Source organism: Eschrichtius robustus, chromosome 16, assembly GCF_028021215.1.
Source record: "Eschrichtius robustus isolate mEscRob2 chromosome 16, mEscRob2.pri, whole genome shotgun sequence".
Taxonomy (NCBI): Eukaryota; Metazoa; Chordata; class Mammalia; order Artiodactyla; family Eschrichtiidae; genus Eschrichtius; species Eschrichtius robustus.
This window is the reverse complement of record NC_090839.1, coordinates 51,315,253-51,333,353: the sequence shown is the minus strand read 5'-3', so window position 1 is coordinate 51,333,353 and position 18,101 is coordinate 51,315,253. Positions and strand designations below refer to the sequence as shown.

At 54.6% G+C, this 18,101-nt stretch overlaps 5 protein-coding genes across 6 annotated transcripts; all 5 read right to left on the bottom strand.

Annotated features, from left to right (window-relative positions):
- Window positions 1-1,080: 1,080 nt before the first annotated feature.
- On the bottom strand, window positions 1,081-1,788 carry HBQ1 (hemoglobin subunit theta 1). 2 transcript variants are annotated; one of them, XM_068565998.1, is made up of 3 exons: window positions 1,658-1,788; window positions 1,363-1,567; window positions 1,081-1,262 (listed from the first exon to the last, which is right to left on the bottom strand). In XM_068565998.1, the coding sequence occupies exons 1-3, from the start codon at window positions 1,750-1,752 to the stop codon at window positions 1,134-1,136; spliced, it is 429 nt and encodes a 142-aa protein (XP_068422099.1). In that variant the 5' UTR covers window positions 1,753-1,788; the 3' UTR covers window positions 1,081-1,133. The 2 variants fall into 2 exon arrangements, with proteins under 2 accessions (XP_068422099.1, XP_068422098.1); XM_068565997.1 differs by having other exon boundaries at window positions 1,363-1,788.
- Window positions 1,789-3,673: 1,885 nt separating this feature from the next.
- Window positions 3,674-4,452, bottom strand: LOC137778687 (hemoglobin subunit alpha). Its single transcript, XM_068565922.1, has 3 exons — window positions 4,335-4,452; window positions 4,024-4,228; window positions 3,674-3,898 (listed from the first exon to the last, which is right to left on the bottom strand). The coding sequence occupies exons 1-3, from the start codon at window positions 4,427-4,429 to the stop codon at window positions 3,770-3,772; spliced, it is 429 nt and encodes a 142-aa protein (XP_068422023.1). The 5' UTR covers window positions 4,430-4,452; the 3' UTR covers window positions 3,674-3,769.
- Window positions 4,453-6,596: 2,144 nt separating this feature from the next.
- Window positions 6,597-7,388, bottom strand: LOC137778690 (hemoglobin subunit alpha-like). The gene is made up of 3 exons (XM_068565925.1): window positions 7,257-7,388; window positions 6,947-7,151; window positions 6,597-6,821 (listed from the first exon to the last, which is right to left on the bottom strand). The coding sequence occupies exons 1-3, from the start codon at window positions 7,349-7,351 to the stop codon at window positions 6,693-6,695; spliced, it is 429 nt and encodes a 142-aa protein (XP_068422026.1). The 5' UTR covers window positions 7,352-7,388; the 3' UTR covers window positions 6,597-6,692.
- A 1,695-nt stretch (window positions 7,389-9,083) lies between these two features.
- Window positions 9,084-9,840, bottom strand: HBM (hemoglobin subunit mu). The gene is made up of 3 exons (XM_068524581.1): window positions 9,740-9,840; window positions 9,380-9,584; window positions 9,084-9,269 (listed from the first exon to the last, which is right to left on the bottom strand). Exons 1-3 carry the CDS (start codon window positions 9,829-9,831, stop codon window positions 9,141-9,143), a joined length of 426 nt encoding a protein of 141 aa, XP_068380682.1. The 5' UTR covers window positions 9,832-9,840; the 3' UTR covers window positions 9,084-9,140.
- A 730-nt stretch (window positions 9,841-10,570) lies between these two features.
- Window positions 10,571-11,779, bottom strand: HBZ (hemoglobin subunit zeta). The gene is made up of 3 exons (XM_068523813.1): window positions 11,685-11,779; window positions 10,800-11,004; window positions 10,571-10,699 (listed from the first exon to the last, which is right to left on the bottom strand). The coding sequence occupies exons 1-3, from the start codon at window positions 11,777-11,779 to the stop codon at window positions 10,571-10,573; spliced, it is 429 nt and encodes a 142-aa protein (XP_068379914.1).
- Between the last annotated feature and the right edge of the window lie 6,322 nt (window positions 11,780-18,101).

Sequence of the window (18,101 nt, the reverse complement as noted above, 5' to 3'; positions counted from 1 at the left end):
CACTTCAAACTGCAAAAGTTACAGCCACAGTGCGTGGTAACTGCTCTGGTATTGAGATGGAAAAGGTATCACATTTGCACAGCAAGATATTTTGAAAGAGAGACCACATTCACATAGCTTTTATTACAGTACATTGTTATTGTCTTATTAGTTATTGCTGTTACTCTCTTACTGTACCTAATTATAAATTAAATTTATTGTAGGTGTGTACATATGGGAAAAAACATAGCATGCTTCAGGTTCGGTACTGAGGTTTCAGGCATCCACTGGGGGTCTTGGAATATATCCCTCAGGATAAGAGGGGACTCCTGTCTGTGCATGTCACACATGTATTCTTGGATGGGACTCCATGCCCTCCATTTGTTCACACAGTTTCCCCATGTGTCAAGTGGGGAGTGAAGGAATAATGGATGTGCTGGGCCCACTGGGATACACAGGCAGGAGCAGCAAGTGGAGTTGTTCTCCGAATTTTTTAAAGGAAGGCGCTCTGAGGTCTGCCTCCTGAGAAGTGTGGCATGTGGGCAGGGCTCTCTGACGGCTCCCTGGTCCGCCTTGTCTGCTGCAGGAGCCACCTCCTTCCACCAGGTCCAGAGTCTGGCAAAGGCGCCTTTGACCCCAAGCCTACCGGTTACCCAAAGTCCCCAGCACGTTCCGGAGGCGGAGTTCCGGTCCGCGCCGGCAGAGGCGCCGGTCTCTGATTTTCTCCCAGGCTGTGCTGCGCGGTTCTAGGTGGATCTGAGGTGTCCGAAGTGGGCAGCCCGGAGGAGGGTCCGGCCTCGCCAGCTTGTGCCTATGACCGCCACCTGCCACCCCTTCCCGAGCGGCTGAAGCCCCGGGTCTGCACCGCTAAGTGGCCGCGCCCAAGGGCATGGCGAGTCGGGGTTTACCACTTGGGATTTGGGACCCGCTGTCCAGACTTGCCTCAGGCTGCCGGGGTTCGGGGGGCGTCCGCGCTGGGATCTGACAATTGGGAGTGAGACTCGGGCTTCCTCAGACCCCTATTTCCTTTGGGAGGGGCGCCCCCGCCCCTCGTCAGGCCCAGGGCGCGCTCCCCTAGAGAGAACACGCGCGCACGTGAGGCTTTGTCCGCGGACTTTACTCAAATACGAGCCCCACGCGACCACCCTCCCAATTTAGTGACAGTTGGGGACCAGCGCCGAGATCACGTGGCTCAGAAACTTGTCCAGCGAGGCCTGCAGGGAGGGGCTGAAGTCTCCGGGGTAGTGCTGGGCGAGGGTCACCAGCAGGCAGTGGACCAGCAGCTGCGGAAAGAGGGAGTCGTTCCCAGGCGGGTGCACACCCCTTCCCTGACAGGAGCCCCCTCCCCCGGCGACAGGGGTCAGGCCCCGCCGGCGAGCTCACCTTGAACTTGACGGGGTCCACGCGCAGCTTGTGCGCGTGCAGCTCGCGCAGAGCCGACAGGGCGCCGGGCAGGTCGTCCAGGTGGTCCACGGCGAGGGTCAGCGCGTCGGCCACTTTCAGGCCGTGCGCTCTGACCTGGGCGGAGCCGGGGCTCAGGTCCAGGTGGAGGAAGTAGGTCTTGGTGGAAGGGAAGGCCAGGAAGGTCCTGCGGGAGGAACGGCGAGTCAGGCTGGGGAGGAAGGAGGACGCTTTCCCGAGGAGGCTGAAGGCAGGGGAGCTCGGGGCCTGTGCGCACCTCTCCAGGGCCTCGGTCGTGTAGACGCCGACGTTGCTACCCAGCTTCAGCCGCAGCGCGCGCACCGCAGCCTGGTCCGCCGCTTCCAGCACCATCGTGGAAGCCGGCCGGCCGCGCGCTCGGCGCCTTGATGGAGCCCGGGTTGCGCCTGCGCGTATCTGCCCGCGGTCCCCTTGGCCTCCGGGGTTCGCCGTGCCTCTGGTCGCAGAATCTGGCCCCAGGGGCCCGGACCGCTCCACGGAGCGTCTGCTCCGACCTGGGGCCTTCCTAATCGCCCTGGACTCTGAGGCCCCTATTTTTGAAGGTTTACTCTATGGAAACTAATATTTAGTATGTATCATTAATATTAGGTAGCCCTGAATTTTAGCATGGATTTTGGCATTGAACGTCAGCTTATTCTACCTCCCCCCCGAGTCTATTATGACACCTTTCTGAGTCTATTTTCTCATTTATGGTATATAAGGAAGGTAACAATTTCTTCTTTCCAAGATTGTGCCTGGTTCATAACAGACGCCCCTTTCTGACAATGAGCATTTATATTGGGTGCCTGGGATATATCCCAAAATAATAGCTAATACCTATGCAGCACTCATGCTGTGCCAGGCATCACTATACATCCTTTTTTTTTTTTAATTGCGTTGAAATTCATATAACATAAATTTTACTGTCTTAGCTATTTTAAGGTGTACAATTCAGTGTCTTTAATTACATTCACAGTGTGTGCAACCATCACCACTGTCCAGTTCCAGAACGTTTTCATGGTCCCAAATAGAAACTCTGTCCCCATTAGCAGTCAGTCCATAACCCCTGCCCTCCAGCCCCTGGCCATTACCAGTCTTTCTGTCTCTGTGCATTTGCCTATTCTGGGCATTTCATGTGAATAGAATCATGCAATATATGGTCTTTTGTGTCTGGCTTCTTTCACTTAGCATGTTTCCGAGGTTTATCCATGTTGTAGCGTGTATTGACACTTCGTTGCTTTTTATGACGGATAACATTCCATTTTATGGATAGATAGATCACATTTTGTTTGTCCACTCATCTGCTGATGGACATCTGGGTTGTTTCCACTTTTAGCCCAGGCCCTCATTTTTCCTAATAATAAAATAAGGAAGACTGCCTCTTACAGAGCTCATACTGTGCCACCAGCTGTGCTAAAAGCATGACACACTGAGTCAGGGAACCCGCCATCGCATTTTCTGAGGATGACACTTGGGCCCAGGGAAGAAAGGACACTGCTCTCAGTCGGGGGCTCAGGGCTGGACGACTACCAGGACTGGACACTAGGGGCACTAGGAGCATTCTCCATGGGAAGGAAGCACATCGGAGTGCAGGCGCCCCACCCCCACCCCCACCCCGGGCTCTCTTCTCCACTGCTGCACTGGGGGGAGTCAGTGGGCCTCAGGGTGATGCAGTGGATCCTGAGCTGGGCCCCCCAAATCAGGCCTTTAGACCCTGTGAGTGTCCTGGGGGGTGTACCAGGTGAAAGGGGCATATCCAGGAAATTGCCTGGCTCTGCAATGGCACTGCTCACCCCAATTTCCTCTAGACTGTGCATGTACTTGGGAGGCACTTGATGGGGAGGGGGCACTCAGTGAGCCTCTGAAGAAGTGTGATCTCTGTGTTCTCCCCACCACCCAACTCTGGGAAGAGCCCTGGGAGAGCTCCAAGGTCCTAGGCTGGAGGTCCACCAACTCTCAGCACAAGTGTGTGTGCCATAAAATGTAAAGACAGGAAACAAACCCATTATTTGAGCAAACCCGCGATGAATATGCAAGTCTCTAGAATTAATTCGGTAAAGGGCGGATGTACTCAGCAAGTCACTCCAGGGTGAGGGTGAGGGCTGCCCAGGGAATCCCGGGCAGTGGCAGTGGGACTGGCTCCAACCCACTCTTCTGTACTGTTTTCCCCTTCCCTCTCTTCACCTGCCTCGGAGAGTTGCTTGGTCCAAGGCAAAGAGAACCACTCCGACCCCTGGTATGGTTCGTGGACACAGAGAACTGAAGCTACAGAGGCTGCAGTCCACTCAGACTTTATTCAAAGATTGGGAAGTGAGGGTGCCCAGAGCTCCAGAGGGCCCCAGGCCAGGGTAGGGATCGCGGAGGCTCCAGCTTAACGGTATTTGGAGGTCAGCACGGTGCTCACACTGGCCAAGAACTTGTCCAGGGAGGCATGGACCGAGGGGGTGAACTCGGCGGGGAGGTGGAGAGCCAGGGTCACCAGCAGGCAGTGGCTCAGGAGCTGCGGAGAGAGGGGGTGTCAGGGGGCGTGGGGTTGGGGGGCACCGCCGTGCTCCACCTCTGGAACCCCACCACACTCTCTGCCTTCCTAGCTCAGATCTCTCCCGGCCTGGCCCGCGAGCTCACCTTGAAGTTGGCCGGGTCCACACGCAGCTTGTGGGCATGCAGGTCGCTCAGATCAGACAAGGCATCGAGCAGGTTGTCCATGTGGCCAACGGCTTTGGCCAGCGCGTCGGCCACCTTCTTGCCGTGGCCCTTGACCTGGGCGGAGTCGTGTCCCAGGTCGAAGTGGGGGAAGTAGGTCTTGGTGCTGGGGAAGTTCATGAACATCCTGAGTGGAGAAGAGGCGGGAGAGCCGGGCTTAGGCCGGTCGGCCCAGGACCAGGACGCGATGGGGCGACCGGCCCCGGTCCCAGCCAGGCAGGTGGGCTGCTCACCTCTCCAAGGCCTCTGCGCCATACTCTGCACCGTGGTTGCCAATCTTAGCCCAGGTGGCCTTGACGTTGCTCTTGTCGGTGGGAGACAGCACCATGGTGGGTTCTCTCTGAGTCTGGGTCAGGACCAGAAGCGTGCAGGGCTCGGAGGGCGCGAGCCTTTATGCCTGGGGCGCGAGGGGCACGCCCGATCTCGCCGCGCTCATTGGCTGGCGCGGGGCCTGGATGCGCCTTTGGACCTGGACAGCAGGGGGCGCGCGGCGCAAGGTCTGCGCCTGGCTGAGCGGTGGGTGCTTCGCTCCCAGTTTGTGGAGGGACCTGGAGACTCTGGCCAGGGTGTTCTCCCTCCCACCGGCTGCTTCCCGCCCGCTGCGTCCACCTTCCCCGGAAGTGATATCCTGGTCCCAGCTGGCGGGGGCCGGTTTGTGGAGCGGGGTGGATGCCCGCTCTTCCACCCTTTAGAACCCCCGAGGGATGGAAGGGAGTAGGTCATCCCGTTCCACCCACCCTGGACCTAGGCTTGGCACACGCTAGGCATTTTAAATTTGGGCAGAATCAGTGAATGAATGGGCGATTCAGTGCGTCTAGTTCAGGCCAGAGACGGATGCACACAAGACGTGTGGGCATCGCTCACATGTCCTCAGCAAATCTCTCCTGGAATACCTCCGGCTGGGGGGCTCCGGGTTCAAGTTTCTTCTTCCAGGGTGGTAGTTGCCGCACCCCAGCCTTTTCTTTTTTTTGGGGGGGGGGCGAGCCGCGGGGCATGCGGGATCTTAGTCCCTCGACCAGGGATCGAATCCGTGCACCCTGCAGTGGAAGTGCAGCGTCTTAACCACTGAACCGCCAGGGAAGTCCCCACCCCGGCCCTTTTAAGGCAAGATTTGAGGAACATTTCTCAGCTGATGTCTTACATTCATAATATGGGAAGACCTCCCACAAAGATATAAGGAAAAGACAAATGACTTATGAGAACAGTTGACAGAGGATTTTAACAGGAAATTAATGGAAATATCAAAATGACCAACAAATATATGAAGTGAGACAGAGCTGAATGAATTGGCCAGAAGACAGGTAGAGGAGACACAGTTCAGTGAGAAGAGCAGGTTGAAGAAGAAAATGCCTAAGGTAGAATGGTATTTTTGACCACAAAAAAGTACAGTTGTAGACGTAGCTGTGTCCCCTCAGCGCACGATGGGAGCCAGTGGGCTCAGTCCCAAACTGTGAGCCTTGGCTCTTTCTGCGGGGGTTAGGTGGACAGGACAGAGGGACTCTCTCCCTCCTTTGAATCACACAAAAAGGGTGTGCGCGTGTGTGTGAAAAAAACCATGGGTGGATTTTAATTTAATTCTTCAGTGTTTTTCTATATTTAAATGAAAGTGAATTGGACTGTGGGGCAGAGGAAGAGTGCGTGGTGGAGAGGGGGAAGCCACTCCCCAGCTGTTCAAAGAGGTCCTTGTCCAGAAAGAAAGTGGTGAGCAGGGGCCCCACCACCCTCCCCAAACTTTTATCCAGCGCTGGGTGTTGCCCTGAAGATGAGGGCTAGGCTGGAGGTGCTGATAGGGTCCCTAAGAGCTACAGGGTGGGTAGGGTGTGCAAGATTCCAGCGTGGAGTCCGGGGCACTGGCGCATGGGATGGGGGCCTTTGTGAAGGTTGCTCACAGCACCAAGGCAGAACTGCCGGGAGACCCCAGGAGCCTGGGGCTAGAGGTTGGGGGTGGGGTGCATGACGAGCTGGGATCACAGGGCTGGGTGCACAGTCAGCTATTCAGGTGTATCTGGGACTACAGGGACAAGGGAGAGAGGAACTCTGCTCAAGGCTGCAGACAGCTTGAGGCCCCTCTTCTTCCCTGACTTCCCACCTCCCTCCACACCACCGCAGGGAGCTACTGTGACCCCAGGAAGGGTGCCTGGGCCTTCGACCCCTGTTCCAACTCACCTTCCCTCTGGTAGGAAGGAAGTGGAAACTCAGGGAGGTTGTCCAGCTCCTACATTTGCACCAGGAAAAGCCTATTTGTGTGGTTTGTTTGCTTGGATCTAACTATCTTTAAGGGGGATCAGAGAAACTGCAAAACAGGGTGGCCATTTTAGGACTCCCCACCTCGGGAAGAGCCCTTGCAAGTCAGAGCTTGGTTCACTTGGTTCAGCAGATTCTGGGAGGCCTCAGCCTTAGCTCCCGTCCCTCGTCCGCAGTCCCACTCCTCGCTGCTGGGAACCACCCCGACCCCGGCACGGTTCGTGGACACAGAGAACCAAGGCTACAGAGGCTGCAGCCCACTCAGACTTTATTCAAAGATTGGGAAGTGAGGGTGCCCAGAGCTCCAGAGGGCCCCAGGCCAGGGTAGGGATCGCGGAGGCTCCAGCTTAACGGTATTTGGAGGTCAGCACGGTGCTCACACTGGCCAAGAACTTGTCCAGGGAGGCATGGACCGAGGGGGTGAACTCGGCGGGGAGGTGGAGAGCCAGGGTCACCAGCAGGCAGTGGCTCAGGAGCTGCGGAGAGAGGGGGTGTCAGGGGGCGTGGGGTTGGGGGGCACCGCCGTGCTCCACCTCTGGAACCCCACCACACTCTCTGCCTTCCTAGCTCAGATCTCTCCCGGCCCGGCCCACGAGCTCACCTTGAAGTTGGCCGGGTCCACACGCAGCTTGTGGGCATGCAGGTCGCTCAGATCAGACAAGGCATCGAGCAGGTTGTCCATGTGGCCAACGGCTTTGGCCAGCGCGTCGGCCACCTTCTTGCCGTGGCCCTTGACCTGGGCGGAGTCGTGTCCCAGGTCGAAGTGGGGGAAGTAGGTCTTGGTGCTGGGGAAGTTCATGAACATCCTGAGTGGAGAAGAGGCGGGAGAGCCGGGCTTAGGCCGGTCGGCCCAGGACCAGGACGCGATGGGGCGACCGGCCCGGTCCCAGCCGGTCAGGTGGGCTGCTCACCTCTCCAAGGCCTCTGCGCCATACTCTGCACCGTGGTTGCCAACCTTAGCCCAGGTGGCCTTGACGTTGCTCTTGTCGGTGGGAGACAGCACCATGGTGGGTTCTCTCTGAGTCTGGGTCAGGACCAGAAGCGTGCAGGGCTCGGAGTGCGCGAGCCTTTATGCCTGGGGCGCGAGGGACACACCCGATCGTGCTGTGCTCATTGGCTGGCACGGAGCCAGGAGGTGCCAGCCTGGAAAGCTTGGTCTCGAGAGGGTGCAGGAGTGCTGGAGTCCCAAGCGGGCCCCACCCAGTCCTGCCTAGAGCTGCCTAGATCCAGCTCTCTAGGGCCCTCTCTTTTCCTGCTCCTGTGGGTCTGGGAGCTCACACATGTTTCCGAGCCACCCAAACCCACTGGCACCCGAGTTTGTCCCCAGCTGGGGTAGCCTCGAGCTGTCTATTTGCCAGTCTTGGAGAGGAGCACAATCTTTTCCGAAGTGAAACAAGCTGCTTTCACACTAAACTTTTCTCCAGCATGAAGAGCTGTAAACTGCCCATGTAAATAATGTGGGTGCAGGATGTAACAGGGGGGAAGTCCTTTAAGCAGCGTACCCACAATGGTGGGCAGGCCCTGGGGCAGCGCGGGTTAGCAGGTGTTGTCATGGATGGCGGGGGCATTCCACCCAGCCAGGGTCAGGGCTTAGCATCCAGCAGCCCCTCCCCACCCCCTGCTTTGGACTTGGTCCCCCACTTCCCAGCCCTGCACAGATGTGAGATTGTCAGCCAAGGAACCATTCTCACTCAGAGTTTGGAGAGCTCCCAGGGTCAGGCTCCTGCATTCGCAGAGGCTCTATCTAAATGGAGCACTAAGATCCCTGCACCAGTGCTGCAGAGGGAAGACAGATTGACAGGGCACGTGTGTGTGTGTGTGTGTGTGTGTGTGTGTGTGTGTGTGTGTGTAAGGTGGGGCGCCATGGCCCAGGGACCCCAGAGACTGAGCGGGGCGGCTGGAGCTGGGGTGGGGTTTGGGTGGCCGTGGGCCTGCCAGGCACCCACCCTACATTAGGATCTTCTAAATTATTTCAAGACCCAGCGAGGTTGGGGATTTTCCATTGGATGCATTAGGCTCAGCTCGCTTAGGGACAAGCCTAGTATCGCACCTCATGTTGACGTGACACGGGTTGTGGCCGTAGAGGTCTTCCTTCCTACCCCCACTCCCTGCCCCAGGAGATTCAGAGGAAGGGACTAACTCGGACCAGGGCAAGGCAACTACAGAGTGAGCGCTGGAGGTAGGGGAGAAGATGGGAAAGGACAGAGATGAGGGTCTGTGGAGCCCTGGGCCACAAAGTCTGTTTGACCTCAGGCCAGAAACTTGCCCCCTAGGCCTCAGTGCCCTGCCTGTCTGTTAAAGAGGCGAAGATTGAGGCTTGCAGTTCCCAGAGCGAGGTAGGGACGGAGATGAATGAGTGTGTGAATGAGGACGTGCTTTGCGAATGGTACAGCACCGCACGGGTGTCAGATGAGAGATGAAGCTGAAGACCCTTCCCCCATCCGAGCACGCGCTCGGCCCCACCACATTCCCCTGCCCCGGGAGGGCAACTGTTCTGTGCAAGCCTCTGGGTGTACACACCCGGCCCGGACCCCCAGACTGTCAGACCGGGAACTGTCCTCGTTCAGGGTTTGTTGAGTGCCCAAGGTCCCGTTCCTGTGCCCCTGGTTCCATTGTCAGCAAAGGTTGGGGATCCTGCCCTAAGATTCCGCGAGGCTCCCCTCAGGACCCAGAGCTTCTCTGCCCGGCAACTGTGACGTCAGTCCGCCCGCTCCCCAAAGACCACACCTGCGCGGGGTCCAGCCTTTTGAGGCTTGTTTATTGACATGCGCAGACCTAGACCTGGGGCACAGAACTCAGCGGTACTTCTCTGTCAGCACTACCGCCAGGCCCGTCAGGAACTTATCCCACACCGCCTGCATCTCCACCGTGAACTCGCCCTGCAGGTGGGAGGCCAGCACCACCTGGAAACACTGGGTCAGCAGCTGCGGGAGAAAAGGCCTGTGAGAAGAGCTCTGTCCTCGCCAATTCCTTGCCGAATGCCTCCCCACCTCGGCTGCGCGCGCGAACCCTGCTGCGTCCCGGGGGGGCTCACTGGGAAGTTGGTGGGGTCCACGCGCAGCACATGTGCGTGCAGCTCGGCAAGCGGACTCAGGGCCGCGCGCAGGTTGTCCATGTGCCGAACGGCCACTCCCACCGCCTCGAGCACGCGTTGTCCGTGGCTCAGCAGCTGCACCTCGTCAGGGCGGTCGCCCAGGTGCTTAAAGTAGGCCTTGGTGCTGGGGTACACCGTGAAGAGTCTGCGGGAGCAAGGGTGAGGAGGGAGGGCGGTCCCTCCAGCGTCTGCGCCGCCCAGACCCCGCGAAACCCCGGTCAGGCCCGCCCCACTCCCAACTCAGGCTCAACACCCCAGTCTCCGCCTCGCTGCGGTTCTGGAGACCCAGCCCCAACCCACCTGAGCAGAAGCTCCGCCCCGAAGGGAGCCTCATGGCCGGCGATCAGGTCCCAGACCTGTGTTACGTGGGCGCGCTCTTGGGCGCTGAGCATGGCGTTGGCGTGGCGTGCTCTGGGGGCCGCGCCCGCAGTCCCGGCCTCCTTATAGCGGCCCTGCCCCCGGCGCCCTGCCCGCCCTTATCTTCAGGAGCGCGGCGCGATCCTGGGGACCCTGGTTGCCAACCCAGGTCCCTGTCACCGCGGAGGAACTGAGTCACGCCGTGTGTGTGTGTGTGCCTTGGCTGCAGACTTTAGGGGGATCTACAATTATTCCACAGGGAGCCGATGGAGGGATTGGGAGAAAGAGCTCGGAGGGCCAGGAGGTATCAAGGGTCCTCTCAGTGCGTGAGCTGTGACAACAAGCTTTGAGGAAAGGCCCCTGAGTCCCTACACATACCCTATACATACACACAATAACGCTGACTGAAGCGACAGACTGGGTGATTTGGGAGGCGGGAAAGAGGCACAAACTCAGGTCTGACCCGAGAAAACGGCGTGGGCGGTCCTGGGCTGTTCTGCTCCCTCCGGTCGCGACTCTGGGGTCCTCAGGACCAAGGACCGCCCCCAAAGCACCCTTGGAGTGACCTCCAGGCCGGGGGTGACACTAGGGTCGGCCGTGTTCCTGCGAAGCCCCCATTCCCTCCCTTCATTCTCCTCCGCTTCCCCCAATACTGAGACGCACGACCAGACTCCCTCCATCCTCATCCATTTATTGGGGGTCCCGGGTGGAGTCGTAGGAGGGTGCAGGGGAAGGGGAGGGCTCGAAGCCTGCCCTGGGGGTCGGGAGGCATCCTCAGCGGTACTTCTCGGTCAGGACGCGGGACACAATGGACAGGAACTTGTCCCAGGCGGCGTGCGCGTCGGCCGTGAAGTCGGCAGGGAAGTGCGAGGCCACCGTGACCAGCAGGCAGTGGGACAGCAGCTGGGGCGACAGGGCGGCTCAGGGCGGGCGCGGCGCGAGCGGCGGGCACCCAGACCCGCCCCCGGACCCCGCCCCGCCCCGGGCCCCGCCCCGCGCCCACCTTGAAGTTGACCGGGTCCACGCGCAGCACGTAGGCGTGCAGCTCGCTCAGCTTGGAGAGGGCGCCCGCCACGTTGTCGATGCTCTTGACCGCGTCGCCCACGGCGGCCACCACCTTGGAGCCGTGCGCGCGCAGCTGCGCGGAGCCCGCATGCAGGTCGAAGTGCGGGAAGTAGGTCTTGGTCTGGGGGTAGCTGGAGAAGAGCCTGCGGGCGGGGCGGGCCGGGACACGTCCCGTTTGCACGCGGGAGTTAAAACGTAAATATTAGGGCAAAAAATGCAACTTGACCCCAATATGAACATTTTAAAGACAGACAGGATCGGTATTGCGGACTTCAGCTGTTGCCCCGGCTCCAGTATGGCCCGGCCCACCTCACCCTCACCGCCCCGTCCCAGTCATTCGTCCCTTCCTTCACTCACTCATTCAATCAGCAATGATTGTGGAGACCTGAGTGCTGGGCGCGGAGGGAGAGACACAATCGACCCTCATCACCCTCCCCATTCCCCTCCTCTTCCTGCCCGCTGACCACCGTGCACCCGCCTCACCGCTGCTCATGCTTACTGAACCTGCATATGTCCCCTCCTCACTGTCCCCTCCTCAGTGTCACCTCCTCACTGTCCCTTCTCACTGTCCCCTCCTCAGTGACCATCCTCAGTGTCACCTCCTCACGGTCCCCTCCTCACTGACCCCTCCTCACTGACCATCCTCAGTGTCACCTCCTCACGGTCCCCTCCTCACTGACCATCCTCAGTGTCCCCTCCTCACTGTCCCCTCCTCACTGACCCTCCTCACTGACCCATCCTCCCTGACCCCTCCTACTGACCCCTGTCCTCACTGACCCACACTGTCCCCTACCAGGCTCCATCCCTCCCACCTGGCGCTCACCTCTCCAGGGCCTCGGTGCCGACGATGTCTGCCTGTGTGGAGATCTTGCCCCACATGGACACGACGATGGTCCTCTCAGCCCTGGTCAGAGACATGGTGGCGGCTGAGTGGGAGCTGGGCGTGCTGAGAACTGGCGTCCGTGGTGCTCAGCCCCCAGGGTCCCCTTATATACGTGGAGCCAGGGTGGGGGCCAGGCTGTGGTCATCGCTGGGAGAGGGGAGGGGGCCATGGGGGGTGGGTCTCTTATCAGATCCAGTGACAGTGGGCAGTCAGGGCCCGGTGGGCCTGGTGGGGTGAGGGGCTATCACTCCGGCTGCCCTTGCTGGGCCTTAGAGGGGGCGTTGGCTGCAACCTGACCAGACTCCAGGGGAGATAGGGGCCCAGGCAGCCCAGTGCCGCACTGCCCTTGTCCGTTTCAGAATCACAAAATGGGAGAAGCCAGAGGAGCAGTGCCCACACACCCTCCTCGGCTGGCCTGTGCCCGTGCTGCCTGCATTGCTCCTCGGTGGGTCCTGTGGCTGGACCCACGTGCCAGCACCCCCCCCGCACCCCCCCTCCCCCCCAGACACTGGCTCTAGGATCCCTGGGTTTCCTCCAAGAAAGCAATGGTTTTGCCAAGTGGGCCCTGAGGAGAGAGGTACTGACTGGCCCTGTTCCCGAAAAGCTGGAGGAGGTGGCCAGTCAGTAAGAGAATCCTAATGTCATGTGCTTTTGGGGACTGCTCTGTTGCTCACCATGTTATAATTTCAACATAATGAGGCAAATATGCCTTTTAATTTTATTTCAACATACAATACAGCTGATTTTTTTAATGTACTGCTCCGTGAATTTTGACACGTGTGTAGATTTGTGTAACCCCACCACAGTCAGGACACACAACAGCTCTATCAGCCCCAAAACTCCCACAGGCTGCCCCTTTGCAGTCTCACCCTCCTCTGTCCTCTAAACCCTGACAACCACTATAATTCTGTCTTTTTCAAGAATATCCTATAAATGGAACCATGCGGCATGTCATCTTGTAGGACTGGCTTCTTTTACTTAGAGTAATACCCTTGAGATCCGTGCATGTTATTGCCTGTATCAGTAGTTGGCTTCCTTTTATTGCAGAGTAGTACTCCACGGTACTAATGTTCATTCATTCTCCCACTCAAACATGTGGGCATTTTCCAGTTTGGGGCTATTACAAATAAAGCTGCTATGAACATTCTTGTGTAGGTCTTTATGTGAACATAAGTTTTTATTTCTCTGGGATGATACCATATCTAGGAGTAGGATTGTTGGTTCATGCGCTAAGTGTATGTTTAACTTTGTAAGAAACCACTAAACTGTTTTCCAGAGTGGCTTTACCATTTTGCATTCCACTCAGCAATGAAGGGAAGTCCTAGTTTCCGTGCATCTTTGTCAGCATCTTTACATGTTAGTAGTTCTGACGGTTGTGAGACAATATATCATTGTGGCTTCAATTTGCGTTTCCCTGATGGCCAGTGATGTGGAGCGTCTTTTCACGTGCTTATTTGCCATCCATGTAGTCTCTTTTTAATTAATTAATTAATTTATTTATTTATTTATTTATTTTTGGCTGAGCTGGGTCTTTGCTGCTGTGCGCAGGCTTTCTCTTATTGTGGTGAGCGGGGGCTACTCTTCATTGCAGTGCACGGGCTTCTCATTGCGGTGGCTTCTCTTGTTGTGGAGCACGGGCTCTAGGCACGCAGGCTTCAGTAGTTGTGGCTCACAGGCTCTAGAGTGCAGGCTCAGTAGTTGTGGCGCATGGGCTTAGTTGCTCCGCTGCATGTGGGATCTTCCCGGACCAGGGCTTGAACCTGTGTCCCCTGCATTGGCAGGCGGATTCTTAACCACTGCACCACCAGGGAAGTCCCATATATTCTCTTTGGTGAAATATCTCTTCTGGTCTTTTGACCATTTTTAAATTGGGTTGTTTGTTTTCTTACTGTTGAATTTTGAGAGTTCTGTATATATTCTGGATGCAATCCTTTGTCAGATATGCAATTTGCAAATATTTTCTCCTAGTTTGTAGCTTGTCACTTCATCCTCTTAATAGTGTCATTTGTGGAGCCAAAGTTTTATTTTTGATGAAGTATAATTTATCAAGTTTTTCTCTTAAGATTCATGTTTTTAGAGTCATGCCTGAGAATTCTTTGCCTAATCCCAGGTCACAAAGACTTTTATCTATGGTTTCTTCTAAATGTTTCATAGTTTATATTTTACACTTAGATCCATGATCCATTTTGAGATAATTTTTGTATGAAGTGTGAGGTTTATGTCCGGGTTTTTTTTTTCTTTGCCTATGAGTGTTCAATTTTTCCAGCACCTTTTGTTGAAAACACTATACTTTCTCTATTGAATTGCCTTCTCTAATTCATTTGTAAAAGATTAATTCGACATATTTCTGCAGGTCTATTTCTGTACTCTCTATTTTGTTCCATTGATCTATGTATCTATCCTTCACCAAAATCACACTGTTTATTACTGTAAACTTTATGTTCGGTCTTAAAATTAGATCCTGTCCCAAGAATGGGAGAAAACATTTGCAAATCATACATCTGTTAAGGGACTGATCCACAATGAAAAAAAATCTTACAACTCAAAAATAGAGACAAAAAACTAATTGAAAACTGGGCAAAGAACTTTAATAGACATTACTCTAAAGAAGACATACAGATGTCCAATAAGCCAATAAGCAATAAGAGATGCTCATCATCGTTACTCATTAGGGAAATGCAAATCAAAACCAAAAAGAGCACACTCACTATAATCAAAACCCCTAACCCTGAACTCTAGCCCTAACCTTACCTACACCTATTAGAATGGCTATATTTAAAAGACAAATGACAAGTGTTGGTGTGGAGGTGGTGAAATTGGAATCTTTAGACACTGCTGGTGGGAATGTAAAATGGTGCAGCTACTGTGGAAGAGAGCCTGGCAGTTCCTCAAAAGGTTAAACATAGAGTCACCACGTGACCCAGCAATTCCATTCCTTGGTATATACCCAATAAAATGAAAACATACATCCACTCAAAAACTTGTACTGTGTTCATAGCACCACTATTTATAATAGTCAAAAAGTGCAAAAAACCCAAATGTCCTTCAACTGATGAATGGGTGAATCAAACATGGTATAATCTATGCAATGGAATAGTATTCTGTCATAAAAAGGAACAAAGTACTGATACATAAATGAACCTTGAAAAAATACGTATTGTGGGACTTCCCTAGTGGCACAGTGGTTAAGAATCCACCTGCCAATGCAGGGGACACAGGTTTGATCCCTGGTCTGGGAAGAGCCCACATGCCGTGGAGCTAAGCCCATGTGCCACAACTCCTGAGCCTGTGCTCTAGAGCCCACGAGCCACAACTACTGAAGCCCACACACCCTAAAGCCCACATGCCGCAACTGCTGAGCCCACATGCCACAACTACTGAAACCCACGTTCTCTAGGGCCCGTGTACTGCAACTACTGAGCCTGAGTGCTGCAACTACTGAAGCCCGCAGGCCTAGAGCCTGTGCTCCACAACAAGAGAAGCCACCGCAATGAGAAGCCCGTGCACCACAATGAAGAGTAGCCTCCACTTGCTGCAACTAGAGAAAGCCCGAATGCAGCAACGAAGACCCACCACAGACAAAAAAAATTAAAAATACATATTGTATGATTCCATTTATATAAATGTCAAGGACAGGCAAATCCTTAGAGACAGAAAGTAGATTAGGTTGTCTGGGGCCGGGGTAGTTGGGGGGTGTGACTGCTAATGCAGATGGGGTTCCTTTTGGGGTGATGAAAATGTTCTAAAATTGTGCTGATGGCTGCATAACTCTCTGAATATACTAAAACCCATTGAATTGCACACTTTAAATGGGTGGAATATATGGTATGTGAATTTTATCTAAATAAAGGTGTTAAAAGACTGGGTGATGTCATTCCTCCCTCATTATTCTTTTCCAAAATGGTTTTAGTGATTCTGGTTCCTTTGCCTTTCCATATGAATTTTGGAGTTAGTCAAAGAGTTATCTGCACAAAAGCCTATTAGACTTTTTACAGAATGGGTAAACGTTTCCCGCGTGGAAAGTTCTGATCACAGATATGTTGCTGAACTATTCTTAGAGAAAATTGTGAGGCTCAGACAAGCCCTCTGATTGGAAAACGTGTACAAGAATAAGCAAGGATCGAGCACCTTCTGTATGCCAGACACTGTGCTTGGCACGTTATTGTGCCATGATGTTGGTCTCTTCTACGCCCAAGCCGGGCTTGATGGGAGTGTGGAGGTTTGAGTGCAGGAGCTGAGTCCAATGGATGCCTCGCCACTGCTGAGCAGACAGGGTGGGGATCTCACCCGGGCTGTTGGTGCCTGTCTGTGGCCTGGAGGTCGAGTCTGCCTTCATGGAAGCCCCTTCCAGGTCTCTCCCTACTTACATTTCACAGCTGTCCCCCTCTTCTACTGTGACAGGGTCGCCCTCTCCCAGGGAGGCGCTCACCCTCCACTGGCCTTAGGCTTGTTGCTACCTCTCCTGGCAGTGCTGACTCCAGGGCCCCAGGTGTTCACAGGGAGTGCGGTTTTGCCTCTCTGGGTTCGTTCCAGAATGGGATGAGCCCGGCCCTCCCCAGTCACCTCTGGCTGTTGCTTGGTTCAGAAGGAAACTCCAGGGCCACCGCCAGCATATGGGCCTTCCATAAGGGTATGTAAGGCTGATCCTGAGGCTTCAGCTCCTAGAAAGGAGAGGTGTCAGCAGGGAGACAGACAGAGACAGATGGACAGACTGGCAGAGAAAACAGACTGAGCGAGGGAGACAGAGGAGGCTGAGCGCCAGGTGGAAGGTCACGCAGAGGGAGGGAGTCTGGAGGTCCTGGGTGAGGCTGGAGCGGGCCTGCCAGGCGAAGGTATTAGGTCTGCCAGAGGGGGAGGCACAGTGGGGTCTCAGTGAGAGATGTGTCTGGGAGAAGCCCCCCAGCTGCAGCGTCTGGGGTCTGTGGCCAGGAGCCAGTGCGGGAGGTAATGAGTGTGGACTCTAGGCCTCCCACTATGGGGCCGGTCCTCCCCTCCTCTCCGGCCTCAGGGCCTCCTGTTACTCTCCTGGCAGCACTTCCCCCCATCCTTGGCCTCCATAGGAGAGGGAGCCACAGGAAGCCACTTTGTTTCTGAAACGACCAAGCCCTGCAAAGCATTGGTGTGGGCAGGGGTCCTTTTCTTTTTTTACTTTTTTCACTGTAAAATATAGCACAAGATTACATCATAGCCTAATGAATTATGTCATAGCCTAATTAATTATTATAAGGCACATCTCAGCACCCCAATCCTCCCCAAAGGTGACCCCTACCCTGACTTACCTTCTTGCTTTTCAATAACTTTTTAAAAATTTTATTTAGTTAGTTAGTTAGTTTTGGCTGCGTTGGGTCTTCGTTGCAGTGTGTGGGCTTCTCACTGTGGTGGCTTCTCTTGTTGAGGAGTACAGACTCTAGGCTCGCGAGCTTCAGTAGTTGTGGCTCGCGGGCTCTAGAGCACAGGCTCAGTAGTTGTGGCTCTGCGGCACGTGAGATCTTCCCGGACCAGGGCTCGAACCTGTGTCCCCTGCATTGGCAGGTGGATTCTTAACCACTGCGCCACCAGGGAAGTCCTTCAATAACTTTTTACTACCCAGACATGTGTCCTTAAGCACTTTAGTTGGTTTTGCCTGATTTTGGCCTTCAGGTACATGAAACAGTACAGTGTCTTCTGTCACCCATGTTTGTGACGTGCCAGAGATGCTGTGGGTGTTCATTGTCATCTCTGTGTTGTATTTCCTTGTAGGAATATATCACAAAGTTACGCAGGGTACTGGGGAATGGACATTTGGGTTGTTTAGTTCTTGGTTGTTGTGAATGATGCTGCAGTGAACATTCTGTCAGATATATTCCTAGGAGTGGGGCTGCTGCGTCTAGGGCATGGGAATTCTCAGCTTCAATAGTTAATGCCATACCGCTTTCTGGAGCAGCTGTACCACCTTGCATTCCCCTAGTGATGGTTGAGTTCCTCTTTCTCCACATCCTTACAAACGTTTGCTGTGGTAGGTCTCCTGGTCTCAAATTTTAGCTATTCTGGTGGGTGGGTATTAGTTTCTCATGTGGTCTTAATTTGCACTTACCTAACACTGATGAGCTTGGGCCCCTGTTCACATATTTGCTGTCCTTTGGATTTCCTCTTTTTTGAAGTTTCCAAGTCATGGCCATTTTTCTCTTGTGTTGCCAGTCTTATTAATTTACAGGAATTTAAAAAATATTCTGGATATAAGTTCTCTGTCAGTTTCATGTGTCTTATATCCCCCAGGTCTGTACCTTGCCTGCAGTCTCTTAGCACTGTTTTTGAACGGAAGTTTATAATTTTAAATTTATTTTATTTATTTATTTTTGGCTGCGTTTGGTCTTCGTT